At 39.2% G+C, this 16,308-nt stretch overlaps 1 protein-coding gene across 15 annotated transcripts in view; it reads left to right on the top strand.

The window, feature by feature from the left end:
• Window positions 1-16,308, top strand: part of VTI1A (vesicle transport through interaction with t-SNAREs 1A) — a 364,615-nt gene that overhangs the window by 2,318 nt on the left and 345,989 nt on the right. For all 15 annotated transcript variants that reach the window (XM_060034063.1, XM_060034052.1, XM_060034058.1 and 12 more), the window contains exons 2-3: window positions 6,816-6,874; window positions 10,774-10,884. In XM_060034063.1, the coding sequence (XP_059890046.1) occupies window positions 6,816-6,874; window positions 10,774-10,884 (170 nt within the window). The remainder of the gene's footprint in view (window positions 1-6,815; window positions 6,875-10,773; window positions 10,885-16,308) is intronic.

The raw sequence follows: 16,308 nt of genomic DNA, 5'->3' as shown, positions 1-16,308 counted from the left end.
GAATATCAGGATTTGTGGTTTCCGTGGGATTTTTGCTCATTTTTAATTGTGATAGTTTTAGCTGAGGAAACATTTTTTTGTTTGGGCTAATAGGTTTTGTACTGGGAAGCTATTCTATAAAGTAACAAAATCATTCCTGGGTGCAAAGTTGTAACAGCCAATTCCAAGAAAACAGATTTGTTACAATCGATTTTTTTTCTTACCTTTATATTTTAATGTAACCATTCTTACCACATAGAAGGAAACCTTTGAATTAAGTACCTTAAAAATAAAAGTCTTGACTCTCTGTAGGTACAGTATAATGTAATGCCCAAACACAGCAGCTACATGAGAATTGAGAGGAGACTGTATAACTGGCACTGGAAAAATGCTTACTGACTTGAATAATTAAATGCTAGTAATTCTTGAAAATGCTGTGGTTTCCCTCTTAATAATTACTTGTACTTGCTCATTTTATAATGTTTCTAGTTGATAAATAGAGAAAGATGAAAAATATATCTGTGTAGTTATGAATTTCAGATGTATATCTGTGGACTAACAAATTAATATGTACAACCATGGCGAAAACCAGTATGAATAAAAGTAATTATAATCTCTTCCTGGCATCTTTGGTAGTTGACCCAGAATTTACCTGAGTTAAGAAGGTTAAAAATTGGAGCAAAATTTTCAGCCAAAGCAGTTTGTTCCCCCAAATATTAACTTACTGAAATGGAAGTGGAGTAGGTAGGATTAATTGCAACTAAGTGTGTGCAATATACGATGTGCTACCTCTGCTGTGCATGTACAGTGTATTAAAGTGTTACTTCCAAAGAGAACAGAAAAGATTGAAATTTTAAAACTTTATTTTAGAAAAGAAATTCGATTATTCTGTGATACATTTTAAACAATTAAAAAAAACTTTCCTGTTAGACTAAAGTGTTTGAATTTTATGTAGTTTTAGTAATTGGACTAATGAGATAGATCAGTCCCTTCTTAAGTAATATTCTTATGGCACTGTATTCAAACTTTGATTTTAATGATTAGTATTCTGTGGTAAAGTCAGGACAATGGATGAGTGGAAACCATTGCTAATACTAATTGTGACACTCCTTTTCCTCTGATGATGAATCCTAAGTGGGGGGATACTTCGTAGGGGCAGAGGTTCTGTTACTCAAGCAGGCTTCCTGAAGGATCTTAAACAAAATGTTCCTTTGCAATTAGTTGCTTACCTCACCATGAACAGAGAGATAAATGGTCTGTTGTGAAGCCTATCATTTTGTAGATATAGTCAGAAATACCAAGAAAGGCATTATGGCAAATTGATTACAGTTCACACATGGCATCAGATCTGTTTAGAATCCCAGCTCTGCTTTACTAGATGTGCAGTCTTGAGCAAGTTGCCTAGCCTCTCTAAGCCTGTCTCCTCTACCTGGAAAAGCGGGGGTAGGGGATAATAGTTTCAACCTTACAGTGTTGTAAAAATCAAATGAAACAAAGCATATAACACCCTATCACACTTTTTTTTCTCCCCAGAGAAAGTACATGATAAATTAGCCACTAGTGATACTGCTGCTGGTGAAGACAACAGCTGTAGGGTTAGTCAGGACCCAGCTTCTCAGACTTTGTGATGTTAGTTGAACTCTTCAAGGAACCTTGGACCTCAATTTTGCTTCCTTTCTGTGCTAGAGTTGGGTGAATCTCTCTTGATGAACACCTACATTTGCGGGGAGATGAGTGATTAGGGACTTGGGGATGTGCACGTGGAATGGGGCTTTGAATTCAGGATATCAAAGAGAGAGTCAGGGAGAGAACTGGAAGTGGTGGGGCAAGACAGGTGTCCTTTCTGGAAGGAAATGCTTCAGTCTAACTGATTGGTTATGCCAAGCCCTGAAGGCTTTTGGACACCATCTAGACATGGCCATGTATGGAAGAAGCCATAGCATTGTTCCATGATTCTCTCTTGCCTTTGCAGAGTGGTTGTAATCAGAGGATTCAGAAAAATCTGCTTTTATTTATGAACACTGTGGTTTGCTTAAAACGTATGTGGCTCTGGAGCTGTAATGTTGATGTGTAGCTACTGAGTGCTTGAAATGCGGCTGTTGCCACATAGTGAAATGATAGTGTTTTGGATATATTGAGTTAAATATTATTAAAACTAAAAAAATGTATATATTAAAATGAATTTCTCTTGTTCCTTTTTACTTTTTGAAATGTGGCTACTAGAAAATTTTAAATTACGTTATGTGACTCGCATGCATTACATTTCTATTGTTCTATAAAATTAGAGTTGAAGAGATGGTTCCAGACCTAATTCAGGAACTCAGGTACAGAGTGAGCTGAAGTAGAGTGGGTAGGACTTGAGTTAGGCATATACACACACGCACACATACCCACACTCAACCTAAGTAATAACTTCATTGATTAAAAAAAAAAACTTTTAATTTTAGAACAGGTTTAGATTTACAGGAAAATCACAAAGATAATACAGAGACTCCTTATATACTCCATGCCCAGTTTCCTCTATTGTTAACATCTTACATTAATATGATACATTTGTTGCAGCCAGTGAACCCATATTGATACTTATTATTAACTGAAGTCCATACTTTATTCAGATTTCCTTAGTTTTTTACCAAATGTCCTTTTACTATTCTAGGACCCAATTCAGGGTATTACGGAACATTTAGTAGTCATGGCTCCTCAGGTTCCTCTTAGTTGTGACAGTTTCACAGCCCTTTCCTTATTTTTGATGACTTTACAGTTTAGAGGAGTGCTGATCAGATATTTTATAGAAGGTTCCTCAGTTGGAATTGGCCTGATGTTTTTCTCATCATCAGACTCGGGTTATAGGTTTTTGAGAGGAGGACCACGGAGGTCAAGCACCGTTTTCATCACATCACATCACATCAGGAGTACACACTGTAAGGTAACTTAGCACTCCTGATGTTAACTTTGATCACCTGGCTGAGGTATTATTTGTCAGGTTTCTCCACTATAAAGTTACTCTTTTCCTCCTTTCCATACTGTTTGGAAGGAAACCATAGGCACAGCTGACACTTAAGGAGTAGGGAGTCGTGCTCCACCTCCTTGAAGGCTGAGTATTTAGGTAAATTATTTGGAATTCTTCTATACAGGAAAGATTTGTCTATTCTCCTCCACTTATTAATTCAGTCATTTATATCCATGGACTCGTTTATTAAATACTTCATGTTATATTCTAATACCACTTTATTTTGTTGCTCACATTATGCCAGCTTTGACCATTGGAAGCCCTTCCAGCTGGCTTTTGTGTCCTTTTGCTATACTCCCATCATTGTGGGGCTTTTTTCCCCCTTTTTAACACTTTCATACTTTCTGATATTATGAGGTACTGTAGGATCATCTTGTATTTTTCCTACACCAGTCCTAGAATCACCAGTCATTTCTCCACGGAATCCCCAACTCTAGTCCTTTATCACAAGGATCATTCTAGAATGGCTTTGTTTTAACATTATTTTATTCATAAAGGGAAACTTGCCATTCTAAGTGGGAAGATTTGCCCCAGTCCTCACTGATACAATTTTTCTTTTTCTGTTTCTCTGTGAATAACAAATGTGTTGCTGAATGCTAAGACTGATTCATTCAGTAAACACTTAGTGAGCACCTACTGTGTACAGCTGTCTATGCTAAATACAAAATTATGACAAACATGTGTCAAGAGTGGTCCCTGCCTTCAAGGAGCTGGAAATGAGGCTGAAGGGAAAACTACAGGAACCAATTTCTAATGATCATCAGGGATGCTAGGGCAGAGGACACAGGTCTAGGAATTCAGAGGAGATAAGATCATGTTCCAGGAGGTCACCTGGAAGGATGGCGGGATTTAGCCGACAAAAACAGGGAAAGAGTGTAAGAGTTGCAAGCAATGGGTTTCTGTTGTTTCGGAAGGCCCCGAATCCCCCATTCTATCTTATGAGAGCAGCGCCTCAATTTTCCGTTGAGGAACTCCCTAAACCCAGTCTTGGTGGAACTGACAGGCTGCCATGCCCTGTCCAGGTCAAGAGGTGAACACTTTACCAAAGCGAGGACATTCAGTGAATTTTTGCCAGGAATTGGAATTTTAACTCTCCTTCTGCAGAGACTGTCGGTGACTTCCTGCTCCCTTGGTTTCCTGAGCCACCCTGGGTACTGTCTTCCCTGAGCTTGGGAACTCATCTTTTCCATTGATTCTGTGATCCACCCTGAATTACTCTAATAAATTCCCTTTTTGGCTTAGGTTAGCCAGAATCAGATCTGTTCTATTCAACCAAAGAACCTAAATGGTAGCTTGAACAACGGCTTAGAGTTGTGGGGAGGGGGGTAGATGTGCTTGGGTAGTAAAGGATAGTCTGTCTGGTTAGTATGCAGAGCACATACGAGAGAGCTAGTAGTTGGAAATAAAGTTGGAACGGTCTCTTGGGTCTGGAATGTGGAGGGCCTTGACTGTTAGGCTCAAGTGATCCAATCAGAGCCACATTTTAGAAAGATTAAGTGGGGGAAGGGGTCAGGCAGGGAAAAAGGGAAACCAGGGTGGTTGGTAGCATAGCTTCTTTTATAAAGTCTTGCACTGACTACACTATTTATTCAGTTTACCATCAGTTTTCGAGAACTGATTATGTGCCAGGCTCAGTGCTAAATTTTAGGACTAAGACATGGTTCCTGTCTTCCCAGGGCCTCCAAGGTAGAAGATAAATCAGACCTGTAAGTGAGAGATAAATCATGAGGATTAGGTAAGGGTTCTCGGGATTTTCTGCAAGAGTGAGTAGTTAATTCTTCTGTTGGGTTAGAAAAAGCTTCAAAGAGGTAGTGATTTCTGAAGAGAGTTTTGAATAGCAGTTTGCCAGGTAGTCACAGTGGAGATGGGCAGAAGCATAGGGATTAAAGATCTGGAGTCCTGGAAATATATCAGGGTTAGAGGTAAAGGTTTGGTCCAGGATAGGCTTGTCTTGTTTCATATTCTGCACTATTTCAAAAATACAGTGTGGTTCTACTATAATTTGTGGAGATGTTAGATGGATTGACATGTACCAGAAGCATATAAATTTGGGGTCGTATACTAAATTTTTAATCTGGCCGTATGTAGGCTTAACTTTCTCAAAGAGGGAAAATCAAGCTGAATTTTAATTCTAAATGTGCACTTTTCTTAGGGAGAAATTCTTAGAGTACACACAGAACACTTTCTGTGATAGCTACCCCCTAGTTTGGAGGGGGGTGCTGATCAAAGGGAAGGAGTTGAGGTTATCAGAACCTAGTTATTATTCTAGTAAAATAATAACTTCTATTAAAGATTCCCCACTTGGTATTAACTATCCTTCTGAAAAGTTAGTCAGCTGCTAGGTATTGTACCCATTCAAGCTTCCTGACTTTTCTAGTCTGTTGTATTAGTCATTGGGTTTCAAGTCACAGAAAGCCAACTTAAATAAAGAAAAAGAAATGTGTTGTTTCAAAAAACCAAACCATGATAAAGTCAAGTAAAACCTGTTCCAAAGTTATCTGGAACAAGAAGCTAACTAACAAAATCTATTTCATCTTTATCTGTCTTTCTATGTATCTATCTATCTATCAGCTTTGCTTCTTTGTAAATGTAGGCTTTCATTCTCAACCACTGGAAATTGGCTTGCTCCTTGTAGCTAGAGCAGTGGATGCCAACAGCTTCTAGACTCACACTGTCATAACTCTACCAAGAGAGAGGAAAAGACTTTCCTGTTACTACAGGACTTTGATTAGTCTGATTGGATCCTATACGCATCCCACCCTCACCCCCCAGACCAATGTAGCCAGAGGGATTGAGCTACTAGTATTAGTCCAGCTGGAAAGAGAAGGCCATCCTTTGGCAAGTCACTGTGACCAGAGAGGCAGGGTCATAGAAGGACATAGTATCTCCCATTGACCTACTTGGTGAAGAGGAGAGCCTTGAAAGAGTGAGGCTTATTGCCTGAGAAGAGAAGGGTGTTAGGTAGACAAAAATATAAATGGTCAATAAATTAGGTTAGCACAAAACTCAGGTGCCATTTCTAAATAAATGGGCTGATTGATTTGGAATGGGAGTAGGGAAAATTTTTCTGAAAGTATCTGCTAGAACATGTCTCTCCCAGAATGAGGAATTATAGTTGAGTTATAACTTGATTGTGGTTGAGTTTGAAAAAAATCACATACAGACACTTAGCACTTCACAAATTAAAAGTAAATTCTCTTGCATCAGCTTATTTGAGCTAAAAAGAATCCAGTAGATGCTTTAAATTTCCATTTTAGACAGTTTAGACTGAGTCTCAGTAGAAACTCTTTCTTACCCAGGATCCCATAACCATGAGGTAATGGCTTTGGGGTTAGAATCAGTACTTCTGACTTCAAATATTTCTTCCATTACACTCAACTCTTAATGAAAGCATAATTTTTTTTAAAGGATTGTAAGAACTTGTCCAGTTTGAAGAATTGTTGTTATATGTGACTTTTAATTTGTATTCATAAATCCACTATTCCCAATTTATTAAAGTCATAACTTTGCGGACTCCTCATGCCACCACTAAATCTGCTATTGTTGACACAGTTTCTTCTAAAGGCCAAAATAATTTTTGGTTTCTCTTAAAAATGTTATGGCGTCTCTTAATTCAGTGCTCCATAGGATTATGTATTTCCAGATAGCCTAGAATCAGTGGCTTATAGTAGTTCCTAACCCACTAAAGAATGATATGGCCGTTTGACTGATAATGGTAATTCTCTACTCTGACCAGAAAGGAAAAAAGGTACATAAAAATAGAAGTTTTTAAATATTAAATTTATCTGTATCCTTAGCAATTCCTTGATGTTATTATTTGTTTCAGATGAGAAGAAGCAGGTGGTTGCAAATGTGGAGAAACAGCTCGAAGAAGCAAAAGAACTGGTATGTGTAGACTTGGTAACATATTTAAAACACACCCAGAGCCGTTTAATCTGATGCCTTCCTCTAAGTCTCTTTTATTCATTGTAGAAATGTGAAACATTACTGATTAGCAGTTCATGATTCAGAATTCATCAGTTTTTAGATGGAAGAGAATTTAATCACTTCTTGGGATTTTATTCTTCTTAGTAAAGGTGATTCATTAAATGTCCATCTCGAAGTTTTATTCCTTCATAATACTTTTCGTAATGGTTATAACTAGCTAACACTTGTTAAAGGCATCCTGGGTACTAGACACTGGGTTAAGCGTATTACTTGCTTTTTAATATTTAATTTTCACCAAAAGCCTGTGAGATAGGTACTATTTGTACCTATTTGTAAAAATTGTTAAGGATCGAGATTTTCCCCTGCTTGCTCACCAATAAGTGAGCCTGCCACAATCTCATGGATGCTGACAGAAGACATGAGATTCCTAGGTCAGAGACCAAAGGCTTTTATTAGTCACAGCAAAAGCAGCCGCCGAAGTTGCAGCAGGCTTGCGTCAGTTCCCTGAGGCCCAGTTCCCACAGGGCTGATGCATGTTTGCCTAGAAGAGTGCCTGCACATACAGCAGATTACCTTACGGGAGAGGAGCATGGAGCCTGGGGAACGTGCTGCTTTACAACAGCCTGTAAGCAAGCCTGCTCTTTGCCCCGAGGGACACATTGTTTCTTACCCCAACATTGTTCCCTGCCTGGGAATCAGTGGTCAGGACCTTGCATTCTTGGCATGCCCAGCAAGGCATGCAGAAGCGTGAGAGACCCGCAGAGTGTCATTACCCCCATTTTGTAGATGGGGAAACTGAGGCTTAGGAAGATCGAGTAACTTATCTGAAGTCCCACACCCAGTAAGTGGTGAAGTAAGGATTTGTACTTAGACATGCTAAACCCAGAGCTCTAGCTAGCTTCTCAAATCAAGGAGCAAAAAGTATTAAAATATATTGTGTCCTAATTTTTGGTTTCAAAGCCAGGTATTGCAAGTATGATTCAATTTGTTACTGCATTGTGGTCCTAAATGAACGTGTTGCTTTTCTAAATACTGAAGGGTACTACTTGGTGTTCTAACTGATAAACTTACAACAGTTTCCCAAAGCGTGTTTCTGTTAACTGGTGTTGCCTGTTCAAACAAGTTCGGGAAACTGTAGCTTAAACAGAATTCTCCAATTCTGGGTCTTTTTTTGGTTATTATTTTTCTATAGAACCTTCTTAGACCCTAAAGTAGGCTACGAGGCACGACAGGTCTCTAGGAAGGGACCCTAAGGGGCAGCACTTCCCAGGCTTATTTGCCTGAGTAACATTTGTTAACGGGACCATACACCCGGGGCTGCTGCTTTGCAGGGTCTGAGGAATAGGCGGCAGTAGCCTCCCATCACACCGCAGACCTTTCCTTCGTGTCTGTGAATGCAAAGGAGGCGAGTTGCAGAGCTGATGCTCCATCTTGCCTGTCTCTGCTTCTTTTCTAGCTGTCGGAACGCCTACGCTCTCCTCACCCTGTAAGATCTACTTCTCATCTCACTATCTCTGCAGGGGCAGCTTTGTTCTAACTCCTCAGCTTCTCATGTTTGCCTCTCTTTTGGAAGTTTTTTTTTTTTTATCCCCAATACTTTTCTGTTTCCTTTCTCTCCTTTTTATAGTCAGCTGTTTCTCTCATGCTTCCTGGCCTTCACGTGAAAAGACTGGCCTTTTATATACCATAGCTGCCAACCAGGACGCTTCTTCCTTCAGGTTGGCAGGCTTTACCATAAGTGATACAACAGATCAATTCTTTGGATGTTGAGTTAACTTCTTATCTTGTTGAGTTCTCAGTAGCGGGTGTTTTTGTTTTTGTTTGTTTTGTTTGCCATGAAAACCTGTGTTTTGGTTCATTGGTTTGCCTTCTTTTGGAGACGTTGATTTACTTGATGATGTTAGAAAGCTGGTTTCCTGATAAGCAAGATGTCACTGTACCAAGAAAAACTGAGTTATACCCCCATGGAGCTTACATGGTCATCTCCGTTTGTTACTAACGTAGAGTTTTGTCTTAGATATGTTTCTGTTTGTTTAAAATGATCAGGCAGCTGATTTACTTAATTCTGAGGACATCCTTATTAAGGATACTGATCATTATATACTGTCCTTTTGATGAGGATGCTGGGAGAAGAACTTCATTATGATTTTACTTATTAGGAGGAGTTGTATTTCTGCTGAACAGTTTGCATTAATCTCTTGGACACTGCATGTCTCATAATTACCCCTTGACATTGGTCACATGAATGTTGTGACAACGTGAAACTAGTGCATATTAGCCTTATTTCTGGTTTCATTTAAAGTGCTTGTTGTGTGTTTCCTTTTTTTCTTTCTTACCTACTTTTGGTTAGTTTTAAGTGTCCTTGTAAAACGCCTGAAACAAAAATGCAGTTAACGCTCGGATTTTCTCTTACATGTACTTTGCAGTCATTTGTCTGGATGATCCTGCTCAACCTTATTAGAACTAAGTACATAATGACGATCTCAGAGAAGTGCTCTAAGTAATTGCCTTGCTGAGTAACTAACTTATTGGTGCTTCACATTTACTTTGAGACATGTCAATAATTTAAATGGTTACTGCGTAAATCAAGGGTAATTAAAACAATCTTTTTTTTTTAATAAAAATTAAGGCCTGTGAATTGAAACATGGTGTTTTGGTTTATCTGAGTTCTACTGTTGTTACTCAGACTCTGACACTGGACCAGTAAGAGTTTTATTAGTGCCAAGTGTATAGTATTCATGGAAATAATTTATTAGGATTATTTGCTTTAAAAGGCAAAATATCTGACAACATTTTCGGTTGTGAGTTTATTAGACATGGCCTGAGCCAATTTGTAGTTGTTGGTTTTTATTTTTTAATGCCAAGTATAAACTACAGCTGATACCTTGTATCATGCTTGCTGTATTTCTTCTTCATCATCAGTAATCATCACTCCTATTATTCTCATTAATCTAGTGTTTACCAAGTAAGACACTGTCTTAAGCACGTTATGGAATTACCCTGTTTAATCTTCATAACTGCCCTACAAAAGACGTACTGTTTTTAGAAATGGAAAGAGTAAGACCCAGAGAAGTTAAGAAGCCTGTCCAAGGTTGCATGACTAGTAAGCAGTGTAGCCTATGATGTGAACTGTGAACGCAGGCGTCTGACTTGAAAGCCTGTGTTCTTAACCATCATACTATTTCTGTATTGCCTCCCGTTAAATGCTCATGTGTTGTATGCAAAGTGTTACATCACGACAGGTTGTTATAAAATGCCCTGCTCTGATTTCAGTGAGCTGTGTAATTTTACATTACTGTATCCATTTAACTCGATATCAACATGATTAAAAAGTATAAGGCTGGAGTTCAAGATCCCATATTGGTTGCCATGGGATTTTCCTAATCAGAAAAGACTTTCCAGGAGAATTTTCACCAAATGACTAAGACTGGACTGACATTTCATAGAATAATTGTAGAAATAACGGTTTGGTTTATCTTGGCATAGTTCTGGTGGTTTGGGGTCAGAAGACCAGACCCGGTTGGGTGGAATGATAGGATACTCCACGGATAGTCAGATCATTATCATTGAGGATGTTTGGCTTAATGCACATAGTTTTAAAAAATGCTTGACAGAGTAAACACTTTGGCACTCTATATGTCCCTTGGCAAGCACTCAGTACCTATTTGTTGACCTTAACAAACATGGAGCACAAAAATAGTCCCAGTGTTCAATTGACCACAGGTAGTTAGCTCCCTGGGTCTGGTTCCTCAAGTTGTAAACTGAGGAATTGGAATTAAATCCTTTCAGCTCGAAATGTCTAGTCACATGAAGAGTAAGCATATGGTTTAAGTCATGTTTTTCTCTCACCCTTCCAGTTGGAACAGATGGATTTGGAAGTCCGAGAGATACCTCCCCAAAGTCGAGGGATGTACAGCAACAGGATGAGAAGCTACAAGCAAGAAATGGGAAAACTTGAGACAGATTTTGTGAGTCAGATTGCACCCTTTGTTGTACTTACTGGTCTTCACACTGGTTTTCATGTCGTTTTTATTGTTGCCCCCACACGCCTCAGTCAGCATGAAGTGCACCGTCTTTGGGAGCTTGTGCCAAAGACTTGGGGATCTAAAAATGCTTGTAGAGCTGGCTAATGATGGACTTGAAGGTATGTTGGATTCCTGACTCACAAAATAGATCCAAATCATGTGGTTTTTTGAGTTTAGATAGTATTTATTGGTATTTAGCATTTATTAGGATTTTGAAATCCAATTTTGGGCCTTTTCAGAGTTTGCGGTCTTTAAACTGCAGTGTTCATGGATGGACTTCAGGGGCTCGTGAATGTCCTGAAATTATATCAGTATTTTTAGATGTGTGTTTCTATGTGTAATTTTTTCTGGGATAGGCTTCATAGCCTTTATTATTAGAGTCTTAAAAAGATACATTTAGGGCTTCCCTGGTGGCACAGTGGTTGAGAGTCCACCTGCCGATGCAGGGGTCATGGGTTCGTGCCCCGGTCCGGGAAGATCCCACATGCCGCGGAGCAGCTGGGCCCGTGAGCCATGGCCGCTGAGCCTGCACGTCCTGAGCCTGTGCTCCGCAACGGGAGAGGCCACAACAGTGAGAGGCCCGCGTACCGCCAAAAAAAAAAAAGAATTACATTCCTGAAGAATAGAGTCCTTTAGGTATCATGTATTTGGATAAGCATTTCTCAGATATATTTTCTATTATAAAGAAAAATGGAAACAGCAGCTAGGAGCTAAACATTAGTCTCCAGGTTTTCATTAAAAAATTCATGTGTTCATCTATTTGCTGCCGCAGCTGTCTTCTGCTGTGTCAGGAAACGTCCTTCACCACCACCACCACCACCTTCTGTTGTACGGGACTCACAGTTTATAAAGTGCTTTAACACGCATTATTCATTTCACTGTAGGAAGGGTAGACAGAGCAGATGCGGATTACTATCCCCATTTTACATGTGAGAGAACCAAGAGGTCCAGCTTCATTATGGATTTCATTCAACTAGTCCTTCTTGAGCTCTGTAATGTATCAGGCAGTGTCCTAGGTGCTGGAAAAGAGCCGTGACTAAGAGAGAGAAAGTTCTTGCTCTCGTGGAATTTATATTCTAATGGGGAAGACAAGAAACAAGTGAATACATCTATCGTAATTTCAGGTAGTGATAAATGCTATAAAGAAGATGAGTAAATGGACAGACAGTGACCAGCAGGGCGGTGTGGCTGTTTGCTAGGGTGTTTGTTCTCTGTGCCCAAGTGGGAGAGAGGGGTGCCTGTGGTTACAGAAGGGGGGGCAGAGGAAAGACCTCTAAGGGCATTGCAGGCATGGTGAAGACCTTGGCCTCTACTCTCGCTTGATGAGAAGCAATTGTAGGGTGTTGAGCAGTGAGTGGTCCTTTGCTTCTTGTTTCACAGCTTTGTCCACTTTACCTTACCTTATCACGTGAGGCATTCGAATAGAATGTGGGAAGTATTTATGTAATTCTCTTTTGATTCTTATTGTCTTTTTATATATAATTCTGTTGTCTTTTAATGGAATGAAGAATATCTTCTTAAAGACATTTGATAATTTCTTATAATCATATACCATACCTCAAAGTATTGAATCCCAGGAAAAAATAGTTGAGATTGGTCCTTCAATCTTCAATTGGTCCTTCAATTGCAATGTTTATTGCAAATGAAGAAGTTCTCTTATTCCCTTTGTAATATTAAGACTTTGGGGGAACATCTATGCCAATGGGGAAAGGTAGAGGACAACTCAGTACTTTTTTCTTCAACCCCATTGTCTGCTTGCTTTCTTTTCTTGGCCCCTCTTCCTCCTCCTCTGCCTGTCCCTCAGATGCCTGGTTTCTTCGGACTTCTTCTCCACTTACCCCACTGTCCTACTCCTCATGTTATCATCCGCTCCTGCGGCTTCAATACCACAGCTATAATTCTCTTGCATTTCTCACTCAGAACTCCCTACAGCTCTAAATTCATATTTCTTACTGCTTACTGGGCACTGCTACCCCAGAGTCCTTTAAACACAAACACTTAAACTTGCCAAGTACTAGTCACTTCAGAGTGATGTTTTAATTTTTCCCTCTTCATCCTCTTGTGCATCCAGTTGGTCACTGAGAGTTAACAATCCTGTCACTTAAATAGCTCCTGCTTTCATCTGCACTACTCGAAGCCTTCATGTTTCTCAGTCTGGATGATTGTAGTAGCCTTGCCTCCTTCCATTCTTCTCCCAACCTAAACCACCCTCCACTCCACTCTGGAAATGCCTTTCTAGCACACTGATCTGAATATGTCACACTGTTCCACAAAATCCTAGAGTTCTATTGCCTGCTGAATTGTTAAAAGCCTAGAATTTGTTGGTTTCCTTTGGAGTAGTGCGTCTCAATCTTTTTGTCATTGGCACTCCACTAAGGAACTTTTTTAGAGTTTTTTTTTCCTAATTGCTCCTCTCTTCCCCAGGAAATTTTAGTACCATGAATATACTGTGTGTCTGTACATCTGTTCATGTTCTGTGGCCCTTTGGAGGGCCATGCATCTTTGTAATATTTAAGATTCTTCATCCTCCCAAGAACCAGTTCTTGCCTCTGGGCAAGTCACCTCTGTTGACAGTGCCTGTTTTAGAGAATGTTGGCCTTTATTTGGACAAGCAGATAATTTACTAACAGATCCTTTCAAGGCTTATTGTTAACTTTGTTAGGACATGTCTAGAGTAGCCTGACTTTTGAGGTTTGTCTTTCTTGGATTCCATTTGAATGACTGGAACGTTCAGTGAATATTCCACCCTCTGTTTGGTCAGAATTGTATCTCCCTGCTTTGGGTGACCTCCAGAATCTCCATTCCACCCATGGCTCCCCAATAAATGTCCTCTGTTACACCTCTTACCTCTACATACGCAAGTTCATTTTCAGCCAAAGACTTAACAGGACCCCTTTATAGATTTCTGGAGCTCCTTCTCTCCATTACTCTGCTAAGTTTCATCCATCTCGGCAGTCCCCACCTCCAGTATCTACCTCCTAAGCTTAGAGACATGTTAGGCTCCATTTGGGCTCCACCCCCCCGTGCTGGAATCTGATCAGTGCCTACGGCTGAGAGCCATGGTGATTGTAGGGTTCATTTCAAGTGTTCTCTCCTCACAGGATTTCAGTCCTACACTGCCTATTGTCCAGTTTTTTAAAACGATTGCTTCACACATTTTGTCCATTGTTATAGTTGTTTAGAGACAGAGGGTTGGTCTTGTATCAGTTACTTTGTCATTACTGGCGTGAAAGTTCAGTAGAGTTTAATGTTTATTAATCCTTAGTGGATAATTGTGTACATCTGAGAATGAAAAAAGAATAATAGTCTGCTCTTTACAATGACCTATCATAGAATTTAATCTGTAGCTGAATAAATACATACTTATAAGATTTTAAAATATGGGTTATAATTTGCAGTCATAGTTGTGGGAAGGTAAGGGAAATCAGCAGACACTGCTATGTTCCCTTTTACACTGTTGCTACCCCTGATGATTCTGTTCACTTGCCTAATTCCATTTTTCTTGATTTTTGGCCTCTTATAGCCTCATATTGTTCATTTTGGATTCTTACAGTCTCAGAGTAATAGGAATATTAGGTCCAGAGAAGTTCAAATCCAGTCACATTTTTGAGATGAGGAAATGGAGGAACAGGGGGACCAAATGTCTTACCTTAAAGTCACACTGCTGTTTAGAGCACGGACCAGAATCAAATAACTTAAACACACATTCTGATGTTCTCTCCATGATCCTTTGCAACTCCCTACCCTCAACTTCACATTTTCATAAAAATCAATTTAATAGCTCCTTTGTATGTTTGAAAACAATGTAAAAATTAGAATTCATGTATTTAAGCCATTCTTGTAATTTCTTCCTTCAGTATTGGTATGAGGTTAGCTAGGGCATGGTCATGTCCAGGAAAATGAACCAGCTAAAAGGAGGAAAAATGTAGTTGAGGATTTTTTCAAGTTTAAGATTATTGTTTGCTTCTTAAGAAAATAAAATCAAGCAAACAAAAACCCCTAAACTTGTACAAACAACAACAAAAAACAAACGTTGTATAAAGTATTTGACCAAGTCTCAGTAAGTAGAAAAAGAAAGGGACAAATAAGTGATGTACCAGGATAAGATCCCCTAAGTCATGAGGACGTGGTGTGTTGAATGATGAATGTCTTTTGCATCTGATGTTGTAATACTATGATGCTTGCGCCATCTTGTGGCTGATTTGTATAGTTGCATATTTCTTTTTTTTTTGTAACAAAGCTGAACTTCCTTTAAGATGTATACACAGACTACAGGACTTAGGGTGGAGGATTAGCAGTAGAGCTTTTTAGCCCCAGTCTCAAGTTCACTTCTATCCCAGGTCAGTGGTGCCCGAATGCTGTCCTTTTCCTGTTTGGCAGGCTGTGTGATGTGATTGTTAGACCAGCTCCTAGTGCAGAGCTGTCTACATCAGAGAATGGCACTTCTGTTGACAGTCTCAGCAGTGAGGCTGAATGGTCCTGGAAACCCAACTTCCTGCGGACTATCGGAGTTGGTCCCTTAGGTCAGGGCTCAAAGGATGTTGTGGAACAGCTTGAAGCTTTCACTGCTGCTACCTACACTCGCTCTTTTAACAGGTGAATGGACAACTTGAGTATCCGAGTTTATGACTGAAGCCAGTAGCTGTATTCTATTTTTTTAAGTCTAAGATAGACTAAAGAAGCATAAATGAGAGCGATGAACCCTTTTAAATTATGACTTTTGTTGGAAGGTCAAAAACTTGATGCTTCTGTGTATCTTTCCTGTTCTTGTGACTTCTTGAGATATTTTACTTCTGTTCTGTGGAAGCTATAGAAAACCATGAAAGCATGTTTTAGAAATTTGGATCATGTCAGTGGTAATATGTTGTAATTATGACATCAGCTGTCCCTCTTGCAGGAGCATAAGTACATTCTAGAAAGAAATAAGAAAGCCAGACTGGACGGAATCATTCCAGCAAAATCTTCCTCCACTCTGTGCACTTAATTAATATGATTTCCATTAAAAAATTACATTTGTCGTTGGATTCTCTGTAAAAATAATACCTGCTCACTATAGAATATTCTGGAAATAAGAGTAGAAAGAAGAAAGAAAATCACCTTAGCCCTATTACCTCAAAGGATTCATATTTTACATTTTTATTTATTTCCTTCTAATCTTCCCTTCCCCTCTCTTTTGTATAATTTGTTGTTTTATTTTGCATAATAATGGTGCAACTCGATCCACATTTACAAGGTTCTAACATTGGTACTTTCCATTTCTATAAATTCTTAATCATTTTAATGGGTGCATAATATTTCAATCAGTGATATTAGTTCATCTTTTGTTGAATCCTAATGTATTTCCATTTATCCCCTCCATAATTTATT

This window comes from Delphinus delphis, chromosome 16, assembly GCF_949987515.2.
Source record: "Delphinus delphis chromosome 16, mDelDel1.2, whole genome shotgun sequence".
Lineage (NCBI taxonomy): Eukaryota > Metazoa > Chordata > Mammalia > Artiodactyla > Delphinidae > Delphinus > Delphinus delphis.
Note: the sequence above shows the minus strand (reverse complement) of the source record. Positions and strands in the feature narration are given on the sequence as shown.